This window comes from Scyliorhinus torazame, chromosome 17 (assembly GCF_047496885.1).
Source record: "Scyliorhinus torazame isolate Kashiwa2021f chromosome 17, sScyTor2.1, whole genome shotgun sequence".
Taxonomy (NCBI): domain Eukaryota; kingdom Metazoa; phylum Chordata; class Chondrichthyes; order Carcharhiniformes; family Scyliorhinidae; genus Scyliorhinus; species Scyliorhinus torazame.
In genome coordinates, this window is record NC_092723.1 from 107,295,008 (window position 1) to 107,319,492 (window position 24,485).

The following is a 24,485-nucleotide window of genomic DNA, read 5'->3' on the forward strand; positions in this document are numbered from 1 at the left end:
TAGTTGTTAGAAAAACAATACATTGCACACCAGCGACCTAATTGACAAAGTACTGCTGAGTATTGAACTACGGTAACCCATAAAGATCAAAATGTCCCCATTAGATGAGGATTGAATACTAAATACAAGATATTGGAAATGCATTCAAAAAAGTTAACAGCATCACAATTCAGTTTTATTAAGTACTTTTGTAGCTTGTAAAAAATAAATCACTGCAGAACATGCAGTTCGATCATAAACTGAATTAATACTAAGCACTATATAGTCAAATTGATTTTTTTTTTATTAATGAAAGGGCTGCCCAATAAAATTGCTTGAATAAAAAACATCTTACAAAGTCAAATCAACAAAAACTCCAAGGGGGATTTTTAAAATTGTATTTCTCCAAAAGTCACTAGATTCAGAATGCAGCTTTCTAACAAAGGGTCATGTCTGACATAATGTTGTTAGCGTTCTTTGAGTCAAGTTTTTAATGGGTAGATGTAATGCTGGATGGAACTGCATAAAATGTTGGTTAGGCCACAGCTGGAGTATTGTGTTCAGTTCTGGAATCCACATTATAGGAGAGCTGTGATGGCACTGGAAAGGGTGCAGAGGAGATTTACCAGGATGTTGCCTGAGCTAAAGAGTTTTAGTTATGAAGAGAGATTGGATAGACTGGGATTGTTTTCCTTGGAGCAGAGGAGACTGAGGGGGGACATGATTGAGATGGAAAAAATTATGAGGGGCATAGATTGAGTAGACAGGAAAAAATGTTTCATTTTGGTGGAGGGATCAATGATCAAGGGGCATAGATTTAAGGTAAGGGGCAGGAGGTCTGGAGGGGATGAGGGGGGAAACCTTTTCACCCAGAGGTTGATGGGTATCTGGAGCTCACACTCTGAAAGGGTGATGGGGGCACAGAGCCTCATAACATTTGAGTATTTAGATGTGCACTTGTGGTGCCACGGCATATAAGGCTATGGGCCAAGTGCTGGAAAATGGGATTAGAGTGGTTAGGTGATTGTTTGTAACCGGCACAGATGCGATGGGCCAAAAAGCCTTGTTTCTGCAGTAGACCTCTATGATTCTATAGATAATCTGCAATGCTGTTCCACTCCTCTACCCTCTACACAACTAAATGTCAATGGAAGTTATGGTTTCATGTCACAACCATTTACTGGAATTTAACCTTGGGTACAATTGACAAGCTGTTCAGTCAGACTTTTTTTCTTCCACCATCCTTTAATTCCTTCATTCCGCAGCACTTTTCCCCATGAGCTGAATGACAAAAATGGAACCAATAGTCATAATTTTCACAAGAATGGAGTTGTTTTTCAGTGGAGAAGGTGGAGTTGATGGACCACATGCAAAATGTGTCTATATTTAAAACATGTTTTCTCTAGTGAATGCCGCAAATGTGGTACTTTTCTTCTTACTCATTGATTAAGTGCTGGGTGTTTATTTTTGACGTTCTACAAATACAAGAATGAGTAGGACCAATGTTACCCATCGGATTGATGGCAAAGTTTTAATTAGCACACTATAAACAGTCACGTGAGAGTGCAGTAAATTATTGTAAAGAGAGACATGGTATTGAAGCTTTTCATCCAACACTCATCAGGACAAATACAAGAGTGCCAAATTTTGAAGTCACAACAATTATTACTACAGAGGAAAAGGGTTGTCAACTGGTTTAAGTGGATTCTGGTTGTGCTTTTCCAATGGCAATGCCTTGGCCAAAGTATAAATCTCCTGCAGTATAAATTGTTGCAATCCTTTGAAATATGGCATTTTAGCATTTGTCCCAAGTGCAAGTTGAAAAGCTTCGGCAACATGACTCTATTTTCAGCAATAAACAAACCACATCTGCTGTTAAGCTCCAAATCTTGTCCTCCTTGCCTATCCAAAAGCAGGATGGACAATAGGATGGTAACTAACGAGCTCACCATCACTCCCAGGACAAGGTCTTTCTCTAGGCCACACACAAGATCTTGTTTGTTTACACAGCTGTTACACACTGTGCTGATCAGTTTCAATTAACAATGTCAACTTTGCTCACCTCTGTATTGAGTGGGAGCAGGTTCAATTCCCACTCCACTGCCTGAACACAATTAAGGCTAATGCTTCAGTACAGAAGAGGGTCTGCTGCACTGTCAGGAACTTTTGGATAACACTTTAAAGTAAGAGCTCCTCAACCGTTGCCTTTGTTCTCCAACTTCTCATATATTTCGACAATATTTATTCTCCTAATCAAATCAAAATATTGGTCATTCATCCAATTTGTTTGTTGATGCTTGCGCAGCATAGAACATTTGCCTGAAAAACAGCACTGACTGGAACAAATAGCTTTGTGCTTATCAAAGCATTTTGGAACATAATAAGGATGTAAAAGATGATGCATCCATTCAAGTTGTTTCTTTCCATCAGTAGCCCCAGATCCAATTTTCGGTCATAATGAACACAAAACCATTGCCACTCATTGTCATTAAAGTGCAAACCTGACAACAACTTCCAGCTCCGTACATATCCAGTTAAATACAGAGATCTGCACTCAGTTTGTAACCAGATTTACTGATGTATTCTATAAAAACAGACGTGGCTGGAGTTCTACATTAAAAATAGCACCTGACCTCAACACCCAATATAAATCACTTGCAAATTTTAGATGTTAATCAGAGGTTAGTTTATGCATCTGGCAGGTAATTTAATACGTGCTGAACATGAACTGGCTTGGGCTAGCCTTCTCGATCACATCAGTAATGAGTCAATGCAATCTCCTCGGTGCTAAGTAATCATGAATCTTTTTATACTACTGATTTTGGATTGATTCGGAGATCACCGCCCTCACTGTGACTGCTGCAATGTTTCTTTAAAAGGTGAAAGAAACGGGCAGTATCCATCCCTGCAGCAATGAACCATGCAACAGAACAGTTTGTGGTAGTGATTTTTCATTGCAAAATTTCAGGCTTAAAAGTCATCATATGGCGATGCCAAGCAGAGGCCAGGCATGTTCCCCCAGAGTTGATAGACTCAGAAGGTTGTGGGTTCAAGTTGCACTCCAGGGCCTGAGCAAAACATCTCGGCTGACACTCCAATGCAGTATTAAGGGATTGATGCACTGTCAGAGATGCCATCTTTCAGATGAAACATAAACTAAGGTCCAATCTTCCCTCTTAAGGTGGATGTAAATAATCAAATGACATTATTCTGAAGAGTAGAGCAGTTTTCCCCAGTATTCTGGCTAATATTCATTCCCCATCATTAAAAAGGTCTGACGTGGAGCACATTGCTCTTTGTGAGACCCTGCTATGTTTCCTAAATCATAGCAATGACTACACTTTATTGGCTGTAAATCATTTTGGGGAATCCTGAAGTTGTAAAAGGTGCTATATAAATGTCTTTGTTTCTGCGTGAACAACTATGAATGGCTTTGGTCAAGGTTAAGGGGGAAATCACTTGTTCTTGGTTAAATGACAGCCAAATGAGATATTTCATGGGGTGAAAAAGGAAGAACCGATTTAAATTGGGATGTAAAAAGAGTCCAGGCGAATGTATATATTTTTAAAATTTTAACAGTCTCAGAACAACAAGCGACCAATAAATTCTCAAGAGCTATTCAGGCAAGCAACACATTCTTGCTTTGCCAGCGACACATACTGTAGGTAAGAATAAAAACATTCCCCCTGCCCTAAACATGCTATTCATGAGTTTATTTCTGGACTGTTTGCACTTGCGGTTAAATGTTGTATTCGTGCTAGATAAGACTGATTTTGTTTTAATTCTGCAATTATAATCAAATGTCAAAGCAGTGATTCTTCCCAGTTTAAAAGACTGCATTTATCGTCATTGTCTTCTCTACTGCGCAATTTCTACAAAAACAATCCAAGATGGTATCATGCAGCCAACCTGCTCGCATTCATTATGTTTCGCTATGATGTACTGCTGGTGTCTGCTAAAGCTGTGATGTCCTATTTCTTGCAGGCTATCCGTAAATTTTTATTATACGTAGAAAATGATTTTAAAACTAGAGGCTAGAACAATGCTTTGGAGGTTCAAAACGTCACGGGTCAACAGTGAATTTAGAGCTTGTAGTTTCTATTCAAAGCCACAATCCTAATGTCTGCAACCTCAACCAGGGAAAACTGACTTCATCATCCTACCTTTAAATAGGATTTGAGAAATTTTCTTTTTAAAAATAAGCTTCTTATTCGGGCAAAACCCCTTTCTTCACTTGATTTACTGTAACATAGGAAATGGAGCTTATTTAAATGTCACCATGAAATATTGTGTGACACTTGGCTTCAAATTTAATCTGTTGACTGGAAAACACCAATGACATTCACATCAGGATTTTTCTGCAGAGTTTAAACTTCTCTTTCAAGAACAAGTGTTTTGAAGGTTTGCAAACCCTAGTACGTATGAAGAAAGGAGACACTGATGTTCTTAGAAGTGCTTACATTTCAGCCAAAACAAATTAGAATACTTCATTTACACTCAACCCTAAGATTTAAGAAATTTAGTATGATAGCATGTTAGAAAAGCAGGCCATCGTTTATCCCAACAATGTCACAATCCGCACTCTAAAAAGACTTATTTTTCAACATTATCTGACAGGAGTGACACAAAATAGATCAGATACTGCACTTGAGAGAAACGAGAAAAAGCTTTAATTAAATAAAAAACGGAGGCCCGTTCCTCATGGTGCCTCCTCATTTATATATTTTATATAAAAATGTGTTGAAATGACTAACAAAGTCCGATGTAGCATTTCAGAACATCTATAGTAACCATCATTAACAAAACATACCAAACTACAATTCTAAAATGACAAAAATTGAAATATACAGTAGCAAATATAAAATTTTAAAAATGGAATATATTTATAATTCTCTAAATAAGACTACATTACCGAAAGTTAGACAGATCCCACTTTTCATTTTTATTATTCCTTCATGGGATGTGCTCGTCATTGGCTCGACTGGCGTTTATTGTCCACCCCTAATTGCCCTCGAGAAGGTGGTCGTGAGCCACCATCTTCAACTGCTGCAGTCCATGTGGTATAGAAACAACCACAGTGCTGTTAGGGAGTTCCAGGATTTTGCTGCAGTGACAGTGAAGGAACAGCGATTTAGTTCCAAGTCAAGATGATATGTAACTTGGAGAGGAACTTGGTGGTGGTGTTCCCATGCTGCCCTTGTCTTTATAGGTGGTAGAGATTATTGGTTGGGAAGGTACTTTCAAAGAAGCCACGATGACTTGCTGCAATGCATCTTGTAGATGGTACACACTGCTGTCACTATGTATCGGTGATAGATGGAGAGGTTGCTGAAGGTGGTGGATGGGGTGCCAATCAAGGGGGCTGCTTTGTCCTGGATGGTGTCGAGCTTTGTGAGTGTTGCTGGAGCTGTAATCATTCAAACAAGTGGAAAGTATTCTATCACACTTGTGCCTTGTAGGTGGTGGACAGTCAGCAGGTCACTTATTCTCTGCTGAATTTCCAACTTCTGAACTGTTCTTGTAGCCAAAATATTTATAAGGTTGGTCCAATTCAGTTTCTGCTCAATGATACCCTCCATGATGTTGATATTGGGGAATTCTGCGATGTCATTGAACGTCAAGAGGAGATGATTATTGCCTGGAACTGTGTGTGGTGCAAATGTTACTTGTTATTTATCAAGCCTGAAGTTGTCCTGGTCTTGCTTTAAAGGAAATTTAAAGGAAACATATTTCATTGGAAAGCAGTAAGATTTAGTTTATTACAAGTGTCTCGCAAATGCTTTTTGTTAATTCAATCCAGAAAAACAAAATGAAGCCCGTCACTGCAGATCATAAATGCACTTATATAAAATCTGGAAACAATCTCCCAACCCATGTGTTAGATATAGAGGATTACACAATGCATAATTTCAATGATTGCACAGAAACATTGTCCACAAAATTAACCTTCTATGCCTTAATCAAAATTAAATGTAATAAAATGGTAGTTTTAAACTTCTCAGTGGTCACTGAGATGTGGAAGCAATAACCTTGACAGACAAATTAAAAAAGGAAAATACATTTCAGCCCAGAATGTGTGTATTTTCCAACAGTAACCTTATCTGCAGAAGGCGTTAAATGGTTTTGTTTCTCTTACAATGCAAGTCGAGGTTTTTTTAAAATGTAACACGATCAATCATCCTATTACTTCATAATCACATATTAAATGTATACCTACTGCAAAAGCTGTTGCCCAAGGTAAAATGCAAGCAATAGTGACCTCAATATTTAAAAGAGCAACTGCTGTCAATATTGTATTAATACAACCGCTAAATGTGAGCAAGCTTTGCTATTTAAGCCATGATAGACATGTGAAAAGTGTTTAATTTACCTGTGATTTAAAGGTCTCAGAGTTATAAATTACAAAAATGCAGTAGCCATCAACTGATAAAGATTGTTTAAAAATCAGTGGGAATGGAGTTGTACAGTTAAAGACAAAGACTAATTTACCAGCTATTATCCACTTTACAAAGTAATTAAGGGTGCAGCAAGTGATTCAAGGGTAACTGAGGCAGAAGTTTATCAGTTCATTGAATTGTGAGGTTGTGGCTCTGTTTTGTGTTGCGACGTACCCACCCAAACTCAGATTTACTGTTGGGAGACAGAAAATGCAGGGGAATAGACGGAACAACTGAAAGTAGTCAAGTGGGAAAAATAAGTAGAAAATGAAAGCAAGAAGAGACAGTGCAGATCTCATTTAAAAGACCTGACAAAATCTCAAGTCACTGTAATTCATACCTCTTTTATTGCAAACTGACACCCACTTACCAAAGCCAACCTTCTATGGAGAGCTCGAGTCTGTGATGCACTCTCATGGTGGTCAGAGGAAGTGCTACAAAAACATTGGGAAGGAATTTTGACATCAAGTCCTGGGAGAAGATCACCAGGAACGCTGCACCTGGCACAAAATAGAAAACGGTGCAACTTCTTGTGACAGCAAGTGCCCATTAGAGACGGAGAGAAAACGCAACGAGAGCAAATCCTTGTCCAAACTTGTCTGAAACTCAACCACCTGCAGTATCCTGCCTAGTTGCAGCAAAACCTTCAGAGCACAGATCTGCCTTCACAGTCACATCCTACCAGAACTCGGCCAAACACCCCAGATGATGGACATCACCTCAGAGGACGAACGGTAAAGTCCGAAAACAGTAGAAAAACTATTTTTTTGTCAATTTTGTACTCATCCAAGTGAAGAATGTTTATTTCAGGCATCCAGTGCCACATATCACTAGCATAATTACCTGCATCACACCTACTTCTGTGCCAGATTGATGGGAGTTTCACTCAATGGCCAGCACAATGCTTACCCCAGCAAGAAACGCAAAGTGCTTCTGTAACGTAAATATGAATATGCCACCTTAAACATGAGGTAACTTGTACCACATATGCAGAATTTTAATTATTTTTATTTACGGAGAAGGAAAATCATAGAATGATAAAGTATAAAAGGAGGCTATTCATCCCATTGTACCTGTGTCAGCTCTTTGGTAGAGCTATTAATCCTACTCCCCAGATCTTTCCTCATAGCCCTGTACTCTCTTTTCCTCCAAACTCTCTCTTGAATGCTATTGAATCTGCTTCCAATAACTTTCAGATAGTGCATTCCAGATCACAATGTTGAAGGAAACACAAGAATAAACATGTACCAGCATTGGAGAGTAAAAGGGTTGTAAAGGAAGCCAAGGATATATTGTTTGTGAGATTTGCTGTCTCAAGCAATGTATCTGATTTTTTCATTAAGGACATCTGCTCCAATTTTTTGATTGTTCCCTGTCTGTGACCAAACCATTACATAGTTTTGGGGAAAAATAACAGCTTGCTGAAAGTATTCAGTTTCATTTAATGGCCACTGTTTACAGCCTAGCAAAGATGGCAGGAGAAAAATAATATCTCCATAAAGCCTGCCAGTCGATTCCATACCCAATTGGCACTACATCTGGCCACTACCCCAGCTATAATCATGTTCTTTACAGAATTCAAACCAAAGCTGTCACTTGCTGTCTGCCATAAGCCCCCTATTCTGGGCTTCTACTCAAACAACTGTTAACTTATCCTCGCACTCACTCCTTGTTTTGTGGTCTAAGTGGTATCCAATGCCTCCTGTGAACAGAAGAGTCTGAAACAAACTGTACATCACATCCACTGACTACCAGACTTCCATTCTTTGCCCAAAAAAAGGAATGCAATGGATGGTGGAGCAGAAATGGGTGTACTTCCCAGCCTTTGATGAAACTTGTAGAGATAAAAAAAATATTATCACTTAAGCAAATAACTAGCCATTAGAATTTTTTTTAAATTGTACATCTCGATATTATGAGCTGCTCATTGTTAAAAGAAAACAGCCACTGAGGGATAGCTATGAAGACAAAATCACATTTGTTCCCAACACACTTATTTTATATTTTAGCACTTAAAACGCAAAATACCGCAGGTGCTAGAAATCAAATATAAAACACAACATTCTGCAAACACGAGCAACATCCACAGAAAGGGGAACAGAATTAATGACAGAGAAACATCAGCTCTGTTCTCTCTCCACAGATGCTGTCAGACCTGCTGAAATGTTCAGGTATTTTGTTTCAGATTCCAGCAGCAATTTGCTTTTACTGTAATGGTTCAGGTGACTGATGTTTTAGCTCTGATGAAACATTCCGTTTCCATTTTATGAATTGATATCATTGCAGTGTTACATGGCTTCACACCATCTTGTACACAATATTGAGAATATCAATTTATTTAAATATTGACACTATGTTTTCCAGTATGAGCCAAGACCTCACGACATTGCATTTGCTCATTCTTATTTAAACTATTGAATATCAACATGCTCAAACCTGAACCCAAATGGTTATAGAACAGATTAACAGGAAACCCAAACAGGACTGAAATTTATAAAATACTGTACAGTTTAAATTTTAATAAAGTTCATATGGCTATTTTCAGATGAGCTGCAGTTTAACAACCCTAGTCAATTGAGTGCTCTTCTATCCCTGTTCCAAGTACTGCTTTCATATATTTACAGCCATTTTCTTTAATAACATCAAGGATGACTCAGTTCACAGCTGAATTCCTGGAAGTAATCAGTATTTGTCAGGCTGCAGAAGACAAGCTGCCAGCACAGATATTTATTTTAATATTTCAAAGTTATGGTGGTGGGGGGAGCTGGGAAAAGAGGAAGACGGAGGCCATTTACTTCCAGTTAAAATAGTCAAAAATCTATACCAGCCCAGCCAACAGCCATTTTATTTCATTCAATATAAACTGCTAAATAAAAGAACATTCGCTGCCTTACATGTTTTTCCTCTCCTGGCAACAACCTCAAATCCCCCTCGGCTTCTCCTTTCATTATCTGTCCATTTTCTTTTGAATTAAGCAGGCAAACATCCAATAACCTTTTGAATAGAGAGCTTGCGATGAAATTATATTTGACTTTTGGTAGCCTTAGTTTATAATCACATCGCCAGTTCCGACTGAGTAATTTTAATTTCTAGAAGTAATTTATATTGGATGGGCAAAGTTATTTTTTTAAAACATAAAATGAGGAAAATTGGGCAAATTTATACTTAGTACTACAGATATCAATATTTACATTCCAACACAAACGGAGCATCAATGCAAGGTTTCTGGTGCAATACTAGCCAGTCTGAAGCACCTTTAAAACTATCAGTACAAGAGTTGGAACACTAATCAACCTCTTCATTTATAATTCGAGCTTTAATAATCAGGAACAAAACGTACGAATAGCGATAAACATAATTTTTAGATCCCTGGTTTTAAGGCAGATTAAGGGGATATCCCACGGTTATAATTTCTCCAAAAAATAAATTTAGAGTATCCAATTCTTTTTTCCCAATTAACAGGTAATTTAGTGTGACCAACCCACCTATCTTTTTCGTTTGTGGGGGTGAGACCCACGGAAACACAGGGAATTCTTCCTGTGCAAACTCCACACGGAGAGTGACCCGGGGCCGGAATCGAACCCAGGTCTTCGGCACCCTGAGGCAGCAATGCTAACCACTGTGCCATCGTGCCGCCCTCTAATTTCTCAAATTTCTGCATGGGAACAGAATGCTTTCTCAGCGAAACACAATGCTGCAAAAACATCGACTTGCTTATGAAGGGAAACTAATGTTAGTTCCTTATTTGAGTTTGATCACAAATTATACATATCTTTGATAAACAAACAGTTTAATTTTCAGAGCTTAAGTCAAAGAGAAAATAAATCACTGGACCACTCACATCCCACTCACCACCTTCTCCATCCCCAGAACTAAATTATCTGTCACATCAGATGAACAAATACCATCTTAAGCCTGCTTTCTATGATGCTTCAGGCTGACGTTCCTGACCAACTGCATCAATATGATAATATATCAGCATTAAGTGCGCTCTGGGACTCATTCTTTAACATTTCAAACTTAATCTAATTATTTGCAGGAAGAAGAAAAAAATACATTTGGAGTAGATGTCAGTACATAGAACAATTGAACCCTTCTCATAGTCCTCTAACCTCACCCCAGCTCCGCTGAAGTCATTCCGCTGTATGCCCTCTGGAAGTAACGGTCATGTCGTAAATGAACTGGAAAGCACAAGAAGTGCAGCAGTCTCCTCAGCCTCCAATACGAAGGTACTGGAGAAGTCATTGAGTGTTTGAGAATTAAATTTGCATCATCACTTTTATTGCATTTTGTAATCAATTCTGTTCCACTCTGAACAGAAGTACAATCTTAAGCATTTCAATCAAGTTCTCTAAATCTTATGGGTCATGTTCCCATGAAGAATTCTGTTGATGCAATGCTTCTGCAAGTCAAGACAAGTTCTGCATACGTTAACTCTGTATAACGACACAGAATAAAAAATATATACAACATTAAAAGTCATTGGTTAAAAATAATCGATTAACAAAATTGTGGATATTTGGAACAAAGACAAAAATGTAACGAAAACGTGCTACCAAAGTAACATTGCAACTAATGGCCCTCATCATTATTCATGCACAACTTCAGCCAGAGTTAGTTAAAAGCTAATACCCAAAGGTTGTTACATTGGAATCATAGAATACGTACAGTGCAGGAAGTCATTCAGCCCATTGAGTCTGCATCGACCCTCTCCCCAACCCACTCCCCCGTCCCATCCCCATAACCCCACCTAACCCTTGGACACTAAGGGGCATTTTAATATGGCCAATCCACTTCACCTGCACATCTTTGGATTGTGGGAGGAAACCCACGCTGACACAAGGAAAATGTTCAGACTCCACAAAGAAAGTCACTCAAGGTCTGAATGGTACGGGGGCCCGGATACCTGGCACTGTGAGGCAGCAGAACTGACCGGGATGCCCATCAATTCATCAATTTCATGAAAATGTCTGCTTCATCACTGTCACGTTGAAAAATGTTGCTTTATTTGCATGGTAGAAAGAATGAAACACGACAGAGATATTTAAGGTTATAATTAGTAGAACAAGTGCCCCTTTAATGACATAATTGTTAATAACTGAATAATTACAAGAGCAGTGTCTCATTTCTTTAGGTTTTAAATGTTTGAGAAAATTTAAAAGGTCAAATGACAAATTTTCTTACAGTTCCCTTGTTTTCTTTTCTCTCTCTCAATACAATCTTTCTTCCCCTTCGCTCATCTGTTTTTCTGTAGCTAATTTGATACGGGATTCATCCTGTGTAATTTAGCCTTCATCTCAGTCCTTCAGCTGTTTAGTTCCTAATCCTCAATTCTCATTGGTTCAGAAGATACCTTGTTGGCTTCTCTGTTCACTCAAATCCCAGATGCTGTTTCCCTGGCTGCACAATTATTAACTCAGAATTTCAACGTCTTTGTAGGAAAACCTATTTTGAGCTGAAGGATGCAGAGGTGTCTAATTAATGGCCTATGCTGTTAGATGCCCTGCTGCAGCCAAGTCTAGCTCTGTACGTTAGATTTGCTACATAGAATTAAAAACTCCAAGTACTTGTATTATTCTAAAGGCAGTAAAGTACTTGTATTATTCTAAAGGCGTACTGTGATATGTTAAAGATATTGCACTGCAAGACAGGCAATAGTATTTTTCAAATAGTGAACATTATTCCATGATCAGCCAATTTGATCACTGTGTTGGCAAACAGCTTTTCACAAACACTTACTGCAGTACATCTTATAGATTGTACACACGGCTGCTGCTGTGCGTCGGGTGTTGGAGGGAGTTTGAGGAAGGGGTGCGAATCAAGCAGGCTGCTTTGGCCTGGATGTCGTCGAGCTTCTTCAGTGTTTTTGAAGCTGCACTTATCCAGGCAAGTGGGGAGCATTCCATCACACTTCTGACTTGTGCCTTTTAGGTGACGGACAGGCTTTGGGGAGTGAGGAGGTGAGTTACTTGCTGCAGGATTCTGAGCCTCTGACCTGCTCTTTTAGCCACAGTATTTATATGGTTAGTCCAGTTTCCGATTAATGGCAACCTCCAGTGTGCTGATAGTGAAGGATTCAACGATGATTCAGGTCAAGGGATAATGGTTTGGCCCTCTCTTATTGGAGATGGCCATTGCCTGGCACTTGTGTGGCATGAATGTTACTTGCCACTCATCAGTCTAAGTCTGGATACTGTCGTGACTGAAAATGCAGCAAGACCCGGACAACATCCAAAACAAAAGTAGTTCAAAAATGTCACAATAACATGATTAAATTAACTATGGATTGATGCATCTGTTAATGATCTTAATGAAAGATTTTCCTTAAAGGAGTCAGTCTCTCCCAAAATTCCTCGTTCATCGAATTGCACATAATATTTTGGCAAGGGCAGTGACTATGTGAGCGGAATTGGACTCTTCATTCTGAGCATATGCAGTGTGCCTAATTCCCCAGGACAGGCATTGTCAAACTCAGGGGTGCGACCCGTGGGTGGGTCACGGGTGGGTGTCGGGGGGGTCGCGGAGCCGTCCGTCGCGGCACTCACGATTGCGCAAATCCGCGCGCAACAGTCACAGCAGCCGACTTTTAATAATGCTGGCTGCGGACTTCCGGGTGCGGCGATGACCAGCTGAGTCGCACATTTCGGCAGCTCCCTGTGAAACGGACTTTTGGGCTCTTGATAGGAGCCCCAACGGCAATTTTGACGGCTAAAAACACTGTGCGGTAAACCAGAAGGGAATCCCCCCTGGATACGGATGGAAAAAGGAGGAGAGAGTGGCCAGATTGCAGTGGATCCTTTAGAACAGCGGCATGGAAGGCAAGCAAAAACCAAGATGGCGTCGGAAGGTGGCAGTTTAACATGGGGCCCTGAACAACAAGAGTTCTTGAAATGCTGTGTGGAAGAAATCAAAAAGGAAATGAAGAAAGAGCTGTTGGCCCCGATACTACAGGCGATCGAAGGGCTAAAGGAGGAACAAAAGACCCAGGAGCGGGAGCTTCGGGTCGTGAAGGCAAAGGCAGCCGAGAATGAGGACGATATACAGGGCCTGGTGGTGAAGACGGAGACGCAGGAGGCACATCAGAAACGATGTGTGGAAAGGTTGGAGGCACTGGAAAACAACGCAAGGAGGAACAACCTGAGGATTCTTGGTCTTCCTGAAGGTGTGGAGGGAGCGGACGTCGGGGCATATGTGAGCACGATGCTGCACTCGTTAATGGGAGCGGAGGCCCCGGCGGGTCCGTTGGAGGTGGAGGGAGCATACCGAGTGATGGCGCGAGGACCGAGAGCAGGAGAAATTCCCAGAGCCATAGTGGTGAGATTCCTCCGTTTTAAGGATAGAGAAATGGTCCTTAGATGGGCGAAGAAAACTCGGAGCAGTAAATGGGAGAACGCGGTGATCCGCGTTTATCAAGACTGGAGTGCGGAGGTGGCGAGAAGGAGGGCGAGCTTTAATCGGGCCAAGGCGGTGCTTCATAAAAAGAAGATAAAATTTGGAATGCTGCAACCGGCAAGACTGTGGGTCACATATCGAGGGAGGCACCACTACTTTGAGACGGCGGATGAAGCGTGGACTTTTATTGTGGAAGAAAAACTGGAATGAGCGGGTTATTAAAGAGAACGTTCGAACAAAGTGGTGGGGCGAATGTGGGGGGCAAAGAGGGGTTTTATGTACTAATCCTGCGATGTGGTAACTTTTCTCTCTCCCACAGGTGGTGATGGGGGGAGGTGGAGGAGATGGGGCGTTGGCCATTAGGGGCGGGGCCAAGGGAGAAGCGCGGGCTTGGTTCCCGCGCTATGATAATCATGGCGGGAATAGAGAAGCAGGAAGGAGGGGGCGTCGCACGGTGCGAGCCGAGGTCACGGGGGGAAGCCGAGGTCAGCCAGAGTTTGCTGACTTCTGGGAGCAACATGGGGGGAGTAATTACGCTAGTGGGGGATCTAGCGGGGGGGGGGGTGGGAGGGGGGAATTACTGGGTTGCTGCTGCTGGGGAGAGGGGGGAGCTGGTATGGGAGAGGATGGGCGGGGGGGCACCGCCTGGGGGAGATACAGCTGCGTGGGAACCGGGTGAGGAGCTGGAAAAAGGTAATGGCTAATCGACAAGGGGGGGGGGGGGTAGGAAGCCCCCCAACTCGGCTGATCACGTGGAACGTGAGAGGGCTGAACGGGCCGATAAAGAGGGCACGGGTACTCGCACACCTTAAGAAACTTAAGGCAGATGTGGTTATGTTACAGGAAACGCACCTGAAACTGATAGACCAGGTTAGGCTACGCAAAGGATGGGTGGGGCAGGTGTTCCATTCGGGGCTAGATGCGAAAAACAGGGGGGTGGCTATATTAGTGGGGAAGCGGGTAATGTTCGAGGCAAAGACTATAGTGGCGGATAACGGGGGCAGATACGTGATGGTGAGTGGCAAACTACAGGGGGAGACGGTGGTTTTGGTAAACGTATATGCCCCGAACTGGGATGATGCCAATTTTATGAGGCGGATGCTAGGACGCATTCCGGACCTAGAGATGGGAAAGCTGATAATGGGGGGAGATTTTAATACGGTGTTGGAACCAGGGCTGGATAGGTCGAAGTCCAGGACTGGAAGGAGGCCGGCAGCAGCCAAGGTACTTAAAGATTTTATGGAGCAGATGGGAGGTGTAGACCCGTGGAGATTTAGCAGACCTAGGAGTAAGGAGTTCTCGTTTTTCTCCTATGTCCATAAAGTTTACTCGCGAATAGACTTTTTTGTGCTGGGTCGGGCATTGATCCCGAAGGTGAGGGGAACGGAGTATACGGCTATAGCCATTTCGGATCACGCTCCACACTGGGTGGACTTGGAGATAGGGGAGGAAACAGGAGGGCGCCCACCCTGGAGAATGGACATGGGACTAATGGCAGATGAGGGGGTGTGTCTAAGGGTGAGGGGGTGCATTGAAAAGTACTTGGAACTCAATGATAATGGGGAGGTCCAGGTGGGAGTGGTCTGGGAGGCGTTGAAGGCGGTGGTTAGAGGGGAGCTGATATCAATAAGGGCACATAAAGGGAAGCAGGAGAGTAAGGAACGGGAGCGGTTGCTGCAAGAACTTTTGAGGGTGGACAGACAATATGCGGAAGCACCGGAGGAGAGACTGTACAGGGAAAGGCAAAGGCTACATGTAGAATTTGACTTGCTGACTACAGGCACTGCAGAGGCACAATGGAGGAAGGCACAGGGTGTACAGTACGAATATGGGGAGAAGGCGAGCAGGTTGCTGGCACACCAATTGAGGAAAAGGGGAGCAGCGAGGGAAATAGGGGGAGTGAGGGATGAGGAAGGAGAGATGGAGCGGGGAGCGGAGAGAGTGAATGGAGTGTTCAAGACATTTTATAAAAAATTATATGAAGCTCAACCCCCGGATGGGAGGGAGAGAATGATGGGCTTCTTGGATCGGCTGGAATTTCCCAAGGTGGAAGAGCAGGAAAGGGTGGGACTGGGAGCACAGATCGAGGTAGAAGAAGTGGTGAAAGGAATTAGGAGCATGCAGGCGGGAAAGGCCCCGGGACCGGATGGATTCCCAGTCGAATTCTATAGAAAATATGTGGACTTGCTCGCCCCGGTACTGACGAGGACCTTTAATGAGGCAAAGGAAAGGGGACAACTGCCCCCGACTATGTCTGAAGCAACGATATCGCTTCTCTTAAAGAAGGAAAAGGACCCGCTACAATGCGGGTCCTATAGACCTATTTCCCTCCTAAATGTAGATGCCAAGGTCCTGGCCAAGGTAATGGCAATGAGAATAGAGGAATGTGTCCCGGGGGTGGTCCACGAGGACCAAACTGGGTTTGTGAAGGGGAGACAGCTGAACACGAATATACGGAGGTTGTTAGGGGTAATGATGATGGCCCCACCAGAGGGAGAAACGGAGATAGTAGTGGCGATGGATGCCGAGAAAGCATTTGATAGAGTGGAGTGGGATTATTTGTGGGAGGTGTTGAGGAGATTTGGTTTTGGAGAGGGGTATGTTAGATGGGTGCAGCTGTTGTATAGGGCCCCAGTGGCGAGCGTGGTCACGAATGGACGGGGATCTGCATATTTTCGGCTCCATAGAGGGACAAGGCAGGGATGCCCTCTGTCCCCATTATTGTTTGCACTGGCGATTGAGCCCCTGGCGATAGCGTTGAGGGGTTCCAAGAAGTGGAGGGGAGTACTTAGGGGAGGAGAAGAGCACCGGGTATCTTTGTATGCGGACGATTTGCTACTATACGTGGCGGACCCGGCGGAGGGGATGCCAGAAATAATGTGGATACTTGGGGAGTTTGGGGATTTTTCAGGGTATAAATTGAACATGGGGAAAAGTGAGTTGTTTGTGGTGCATCCAGGGGAGCAGAGTAGAGAAATAGAGGACCTACCGTTGAGGAAGGTAACAAGGGACTTTCGTTACCTGGGGATCCAGATAGCTAAGAATTGGGGCACATTGCATAGGTTAAATTTAACGCGGTTGGTGGAACAGATGGAGGAGGATTTCAAGAGATGGGATATGGTATCCCTGTCAATGGCAGGGAGGGTGCAGGCGGTTAAGATGGTGGTCCTCCCGAGATTCCTCTTTGTGTTTCAGTGCCTCCCGGTGGTGATCACGAAGGCTTTTTTTAAAAGGATTGAAAAGAGCATCATGGGTTTTGTGTGGGCCGGGAAGACCCCGAGAGTGAGGAAGGGATTCTTACAGCGTAGCAGGGATAGGGGGGGCTGGCACTACCGAGCCTAAGTGAGTATTATTGGGTCGCTAATATTTCAATGGTGAATAAGTGGATGGGAGAGGAGGAGGGAGCGGCGTGGAAGAGATTAGAGAGGGCGTCCTGTAGGGGGACTAGCCTACAGGCTATGGTGACAGCCCCATTGCCGTTCTCACCGAGGAACTACACCACGAGCCCGGTGGTGGTAGCTACACTGAAGATTTGGGGACAGTGGAGACGACATAGGGGAAAGACCGGAGCATTGGGGGGGGGGTCCCCGATAAGAAACAACCATAGGTTTGCCCCGGGGGGAATGGATGGGGGATATGGAATGTGGCAAAGAGCAGGAATAACGCAACTGAAAGATCTGTTTGTGGATGGGAAGTTCGCGAGTCTGGGAGCGCTGACCGAGAAATGTGGGTTGCCCCAAGGGAATGCATTCAGGTATATGCAACTGAGGGCTTTTGCGAGGCAACAGGTGAGGGAATTCCCGCAGCTCCCGACACAAGAGGTGCAGGACAGAGTGATCTCAAAGACATGGGTGGGGGATGGTAAGGTGTCAGATATATATAGGGAAATGAGGGACGAAGGGGAGACTATGGTAGATGAACTAAAAGGGAAATGGGAAGAAGAGCTGGGGGAGGAGATCGAGGAGGGGCTGTGGGCAGATGCCCTAAGCAGGGTAAACTCGTCGTCCTCGTGTGCCAGGCTAAGCCTGATTCAGTTTAAGGTATTACACAGGGCACATATGACTGGAGCACGGCTCAGTAAATTTTTTGGGGTGGAGGATAGGTGTGCGAGGTGCTCGAGAAGCCCAGCGAATCATACCCATATGTTTTGGTCATGCCCGGTACTACAGGGATTTTGGATGGGGGTGACAAAGGTGCTTTCAAAAGTAGTAGGAGTCCGGGTCGAACCAAGCTGGGGGTTGGCTATATTTGGGATTGCACAAGAGCCGGGAGTGCAGGAGGCGAGAGAGGCCGATGTTTTGGCCTTTGCGTCCCTAGTAGCCCGGCGCAGGATATTGCTAATGTGGAAAGAAGCCAAGCCCCCGGGGGTGGAGACCTGGATAAATGACATGGCGGGGTTTATAAAGCTAGAGCGGATTAAGTTCGTCCTAAGGGGGTCGGCTCAAGGGTTCACCAGGCGGTGGCAACCGTTCGTCGAATCTCGCAGAAAGATAGACGGAATGGGAAAAAGAAGGCAGCAGCAGCAGCCCAGGATCAGGGGGGGGGGGGGGGGGGGGGGGCCAGAAGGACTCTCAGGGTTGTTAATATATACTGTATAGTATGTATAGGTCGTTGCTACAGATAATTATATATTGGACTGTTAAATTATATTTTTGGAGAGTGTTACTTGTGACAAGGCAGTTGCCAATTAGGGCTAGTTTTCATTTTTGTTATTTATTATTTATTCATTTTTTGTTTATAAAATAGGTCATTGTTATTTGTGTTGTTATAATATTGTGTAAAGGATGCACAATGTACTGTGTTGGTTGACCAAAAATTTTCAATAAAATATTTAATTTGAAAAAAAATTTAAAAAAAAAAAAAATAATGCTGGCTGCGAGCAGCCTTCAAAATGGCCAGGAACAGAGAAAACAAATGTAGCCGCACTGCGCATGCGTGCCCGATCATCAGTGCACATGTGCAAAACTATGCGCACCGATGATCGGGCAGTGCGGCCGCATTTATTTTATATGGTTGCAGCCTTTTATTTTTCAAGTTCGGGGGGCCAATGGGACCAAAGGCACCCAAAACCATTTCCTCCATTTTTGTCAGCAACAAACAAGGTAAGAGAAAATCGTGGTTCGCGCAGGTTGGCCGGCGTGGGCCGCAAAGGTCAGCAGGCATGGGTCGCGAAGTACGGCCGGCGTGGGTCGCGAAGGTCGGCCGGGTTGGGTCCCGAAGGTTGGTCGGCTGGTAAAAATGGGTCCCCGGAAAAAAATTTTGAAAACACTACCCCAGGAGGTTACATCCATACTACCCAGTCCACTATACTGAGGGAATATTTTGTTTTAGCTTCATGCACCTTCTACTTATCTGGTCTTCCTCCATGAACTTGGACAAACAAGTAGAAACATTACGAGTAATATTCAAAAAAATGAAAGAATAGTTAAGCAAGAACGATTGAGCAAAAAAATAGCTTCTAAATATCCACTGTAATTTTAATTTTGTCAGTTAATTTTAGATCAGGTTAATGCTAATGTTAATTTAATTTTCAAGTAAAATCCCAACAACTGATTTTGCAGATATTGGTTAATAGTAATCACTTGTACCAGTGACATAGATGCTACAAGACAGAGGGAGAGAACATGGTAAAGGAAATAGAGTGGCAGGCAGGAAATATCCTAAATTATTTTATTTTTTGTTAATGATAAATTCTGAGTGCAAACAGATAGGCTGGAAGGAGAAGAGAAACTGTTTTGAGAGTGAAGAGACCTCTGGCCCCTCATCAACCGTCCTGCGAAAGCCAACCGAATGATACTGCATCAAGGTAAAGAGACAATGCAGATCGCTTGAGGAGGAAGAGATGGGAATCAGCTTAAAATGAGGACATGGTACAGAGCAACATGATAATAGGGAGAGAATCTGTGATGGGGTGGGGCATATCCAGCGAAAATGTGTGATTGGGGCTGGGAACCACCAAGAACCACAATTTCCCAGAAATACCACCTCAAATGCAACCCACAGATATTAGTGGCTCCCTTCTCCATCAAACCATACACTCACTGCTTCTCTTTCATTTTGGTTTGAGGTAAAGGTTAAGAGGAAGAGATAGAAGAAGACATGATGGATAGAAACAGCACCACAGAAAGCAGAGACAGTTAAAAAGGAGATCATGGGCGGCATGGTGGCGCAGTGTTTAGCACTGCTGCCTCACGGCACTGAGGACCCGGGTTCGAATCCCGGCCCCGGGTCACTGCCCGTGTAGAGTTTGCACATTCTCCCCGTGTCTGCATGGGTCTCACTCCCACAACCGAAAAAGATGTGCAGGGTAGGTGGATTGGCCACGCACGTACGTAACGTACGTACTAATGTAACATGAAATGATCCAGTCAAAAATGCAGATAAATAGTTCCCAACTTGAGATTATGTTTGGCATTGTGAGAAGGAAGATTCACATTGGACATATATACTCGCTTGGGGGTGTAAAAATAATCTAACAGTAGTCAAATCTAAAGCAGGTATTGTAATAGATCCCAGTACTATGATTAGAAAGGATCTTCACTGTAAAACTCAGACCCACCTTCCCCTCTTGTGAATTATATTCAAAATTTTCCAACCTTCAGGAATAAACCATTTAATAAACCAATTAAATATAATAAGCCTGGTAGCAATAGTTAACAGATTTGAAAAGAAATATCCCACATGAAAGTGCAATTATATGACCTTCTCAAATGTATGACTATATTCACCACACAAAAATCTGATAATTCACCGACTACTGTACTGGTGAATTCTCCCTTGTATGACATTAAACACTTCATGATTCCCCACCAAATAAATTCTACATTAAATTCAATATACAAGATAGTACTAATTCTCTTAACTAAATCTTCTTACGACCAATGTTTTTCCCCCCAACTTCCTTAACTGCTATTGCTATGCACCATTTAAGTAGAAACTATTGTAAGCAGAATGCAGCAACACAACATAGTTAAATACTGCGGAGAACATGGTAGAGTGGTGGAACTGCTCCTATTTCAGATGGACGATAAACATTTAACATTAGCACCATTGCCAATAAAACATATCAGATCTTTCCAGAATAAAATTAAATTGCCATCCAATCCTAACATTTACTTTGATCGGCAGCGTCTTCCACTTGGCTAGGTATCGTTTGCCAACTCCCGACACATGCAATCCACCATTTGAAACATCCTTGCCCCACACCCACACTTCAGGCTTTATATTCACCGTCATATGGTAACAAACTGCAATACTGGCTCAAATATTACTTTCCTGGCCCAGGATGTCTTCACCAGTTAATATTTCCAATCCATAACTCAGAGAAAAGATAAGGGAGCTTCTATAAAAACATGACTTGTACTTGCATACACAAGTGGAAATCACCTTCTAAAGTAGCAGTATTTTTAAACAGATAATTATAATTAAGGTACGATCACTCTATTATGTCTGGAATTCACACTACACAATTCTTGCGCCCTTAACAATCTAGTAAGGGTAAAGTATTATTTTTTTCGCTTACTATTGGGTTGAAGAAACATTTCCACTATAATCACATCACTGTTCTAAAGCTGAGGTCCTTGCAGGGTACACACTGATTTAACTATAGGAACTGTAACAACAAAGTAGATAAGTGATGGTTCTATGAAGTTTTGTAAAGCAAATCAATGCACAAGCAAACATGGCTATCTACCCGTGTCTGAGTAGTACATCAGCATGAAATGTTTCCAACTGACCATTTTGAGTGTGGAAAATAGCCACTGTTGTTTCAGAAAAGCAAACATTTCACATGTCCAACATTTCACAAAGATAAACACCAAAGGTTGCCTTTTTCTCCACCTGATTGCAGTGAAATGCAATTGTGGGTGTGAAAATTTTTTTCTACTATGCCCCACTTGAATTGTGAATAAACCTCCAGCAATACAATTACAGGCTTTGTCCTTTCAACCTAGGTTATGCCTGGAGAAAACATTTTAAGCCACGTAATTCTAGGGTGAAGGATTGACAGTACGAACAATTTTCAAGGCAAATTAACACAAGTTGGGGATGAGAGGAACAGATTTTGATATACGGAACTACTTTTTGCCCCTCGGGCTTTTACGTTTTATCGGCATCATCACGTTAAAATGTATTGGCTTAATTTTCCCCTACTGTTTACCTCTTGAAAATTTACAAATGTATCTTTCCAACAGCGTATGTCACCGCTCTCTCATATATTGAAAATTAAATATCGTGTCCACAGAAGTGAAATATGCAAGAGCGAAAAAAAATGTTCCATCAAAATTAGGTCTAAATTTATAAAAATAAAATGGGATTTTAAACATAATTGGGCAGCTTTTTGGTTAGCATTTAAGTGCTGAATACACATTTGGGTCACCACTCTCCAATCCTACATTCCAAATAGAATCCTGCTGGTGCTGTGCCTTCCCCCCCCCCCCCCCCCCCCCCAGCCCAGTGACAGGGAATTCACCCATCACATACACCCCTTCACTTTGGAATGTGTCCTCTTCAATCATTTCCCAGCTTCAGAAAAACACACATTCTTGTGACCCCCGTCCTTCACAGTATCCCCAATACCCTGGAAAACTAAAATGTTTAATCAGGTTGTTTGGGGGGGGGGGGGGGGTGAACAGAGCAAGTTGTCCTCACCTTCCACAACACATTGCTGCTTGGGGCTTTAAAGACACAAGAATTGGTGGCCCCATCAGTATTCCCAATGTTTGGAGGGGGGGCAGAAGTTACAGTGATTCTGTGCGGCGGCTTTAAATAGCTCCTTCTAAAAAGTACACATCTTTAACGCGATTGTCCTTTTAAAAAAGGAAGATTTCCAGCTATTATAACCCGATTTTTTTCGGGGGGGGGGGCTCGCAAACAGAAGGGGCTGTCAAAGCAGAAACCCAGGAATTCAATTGTGTGTTGGTGGAACTCAGGAAGGGGGAGCAGCAACTTTCAGCCGGCTGGGGGTTTCTTTCGTCTTCAATCAGACAATGAAGTGACATTAAAAACAAGCCCGTCTCTCTCTTACCTCCTGGTACTGGCTGTCCTCGGGCTGGAAGTCGCTCTTGACGGTCTCCAGCTGGATGTTGATATGGGGGAGACGATGAAGGAGGTTCACCCACCAGGGAGGAGAATAATTCACCGCCGCCGCCATCGGGCCCGACGGTTCCCACAAACCGAGTTTTGGGTGGGGAGGGGGGCTTCACTCCATGCCCCGGGTTCGCCCCCTCCCCACACAAGCTTCTGCACCAGCCGGATCGGTAGAGAAACCCTCCTCTTTCCCAATGGTGGCGAAATGTCCGAGCTCCGGCAGAGGGGGAATCTCCCTCTCTCTCGCCCTCAGTCAGAGTCTCCCGCTCCCGATTCCTGGGGAGGGGATCCCCTCTCCCGCCAGGTATGTCCCGAAGCTCTCTGATTTCCTCCCCCTCACTCTCTCGTCGGGACGGCCGGCCTGCACCCGCCCGCCGCACCACCACCGACAACAAGCGGAGAAAGCAGCCGGTGCTCAGCCGCTCTCCTCCCCGCACCACTTTCCTCTCGTGGACTCGGCTCGCGCCCCCTCCCGCGGCGCCTGTCAATCAAACTAACCCCCGCCCCGCCTGTCAATCAGACAGAGCCCCGCCCCGTGGCCTGTCAATCAATCAGACCGAGCCCCACCCCCCCGTGACCTGCCAATCAGACCGAGCCCCGCCCCACGACATGTCGATCAGACTGTGCCCGCCCAATCACATGTCAAACAAATTAACCCCCGCCCCTCCTGTCAATCAGACTCAGACCCGCCCCACGGCATGTCAATCAGACTAAACCCCGCCCTTCCGCCTGTCAATCAGACTACGCCCCGCCCCTCATGTCAATCAGAATGTGCCCCGCCCCTGCCCATTGGGGGACAGAATGTGCTCTGGTGGTGAGGTCACTGCTAATATTCTGGGAGCACAGGTTTAAATCTCAATGTGACAGCTGGTGGAATTTAAATTCAATTAATGAAACAGGATGGACCACCCGTCATTGATCTAGACACTCGAAATGATAGTTCTGTTGACCCTGCAAAGTCTTCGTTAGTAACATCTGGGGGCTCATGCCAAAAGTCCTGAAAGACGTGCTGTTAGGTGAATTGGACATTCTGAATTCTCCCTCAGTGTACCCGAACAGTCGCCGGAGTGTGGTGGCTAGTGGATTTTCACACTAACTTCATTGCAGTGTTAATGTAAGCCAATTATGACAATAATAAAGATTATTATCATATAGAACATAGGCCTGTAAAGCACTGAACAGGCCCTTTGGCCCACGATGTTGTGCCGAACTAGTCTGAAACTAAGATCAAATCAACCTACTCCCAATCATTCTAGTGCACTCCATATGCCTATCCAATAACCGCTTGAAAGTTCCTAAAGTGTCCGACTCCACTACCATAGCTGGGAGTGCGTTCCACACCCCAACCACTGAGTAAAGAACCTACCTCTGACATCCCTCCTAGACCTTCCACCATGAACCTTATAGTTATGCCCCCTTGTAACAGCTACATCCACCCGAGGTAAAAGTCACTGAACGTCCACTCTATCTATCCCTCGCATCATCTTATCAACCTCTATTAAGTCACCTCTCATTCTCCTTCACTCCAATGAGAAATGTCCTAGCTCCTTCAACCTTTCCTCATAAGACCTACCCTCCAATCTAGGCAGC

At 43.5% G+C, this 24,485-nt stretch overlaps 1 protein-coding gene across 7 annotated transcripts in view; it reads right to left on the reverse strand.

Annotated features, from left to right (window-relative positions):
* The window catches only part of LOC140394047 (protein tweety homolog 3-like), a 309,376-nt gene extending 286,012 nt beyond the window's left edge, over positions 1–23,364 (reverse strand). For 4 of the 7 annotated variants that reach the window (XM_072480836.1, XM_072480842.1, XM_072480837.1 and 1 more), the window contains exon 1: positions 22,834–23,364. In XM_072480836.1, coding sequence (XP_072336937.1) covers positions 22,834–22,959 — 126 coding nt within the window. In that variant the 5' untranslated portion in view covers positions 22,960–23,364. The remainder of the gene's footprint in view (positions 1–22,833) is intronic. The other 3 variants (XM_072480839.1, XM_072480838.1, XM_072480841.1) reach the window with 1 other exon arrangement.
* Positions 23,365–24,485: the final 1,121 nt, after the last annotated feature.